This window comes from Myotis brandtii, unplaced genomic scaffold (genome assembly GCF_000412655.1).
Source record: "Myotis brandtii unplaced genomic scaffold, ASM41265v1 scaffold165, whole genome shotgun sequence".
Taxonomy (NCBI): Eukaryota; Metazoa; Chordata; class Mammalia; order Chiroptera; family Vespertilionidae; genus Myotis; species Myotis brandtii.
The window spans coordinates 2071358-2071614 of record NW_005356042.1 but is presented as its reverse complement, the minus strand read 5'-3'; the positions used below and the strand labels follow the sequence as shown (position 1 = coordinate 2071614).

Genomic DNA, 257 nt, shown 5'->3' with positions numbered 1-257 from the left:
AATCTGCCTCTCTGCCAGCGGCCTAGAGCGGCGGCGGCGCCATGAGTGGGGGCACCCCGTACATCGGCAGCAAGATCAGCCTTATCTCCAAGGCGGAGATCCGCTACGAGGGCATCCTCTACACCATCGACACCGAGAACTCCACCGTAGCTCTCGCCAAAGGTACTCCGGGGTGGGGTGTCGGGCCTTGCGCCCAATCAGGGCTGCGCTCTGCTATCGGTTTGCGGCCCCCTCGCTCCATCCCTGCCCCCTCCGCC

At 65.8% G+C, this 257-nt stretch overlaps 1 protein-coding gene across 2 annotated transcripts in view; it reads left to right on the top strand.

The window, feature by feature from the left end:
* Positions 1 to 6: 6 nt before the first annotated feature.
* The window catches only part of LSM14A (LSM14A mRNA processing body assembly factor), a 76924-nt gene continuing 76673 nt past the window's right edge, over positions 7 to 257 (top strand). For both annotated transcript variants that reach the window (XM_014536621.1, XM_005862475.2), the window contains exon 1: positions 7 to 162. In XM_014536621.1, coding sequence (XP_014392107.1) covers positions 42 to 162 — 121 coding nt within the window. In that variant the 5' untranslated portion in view covers positions 7 to 41. The remainder of the gene's footprint in view (positions 163 to 257) is intronic.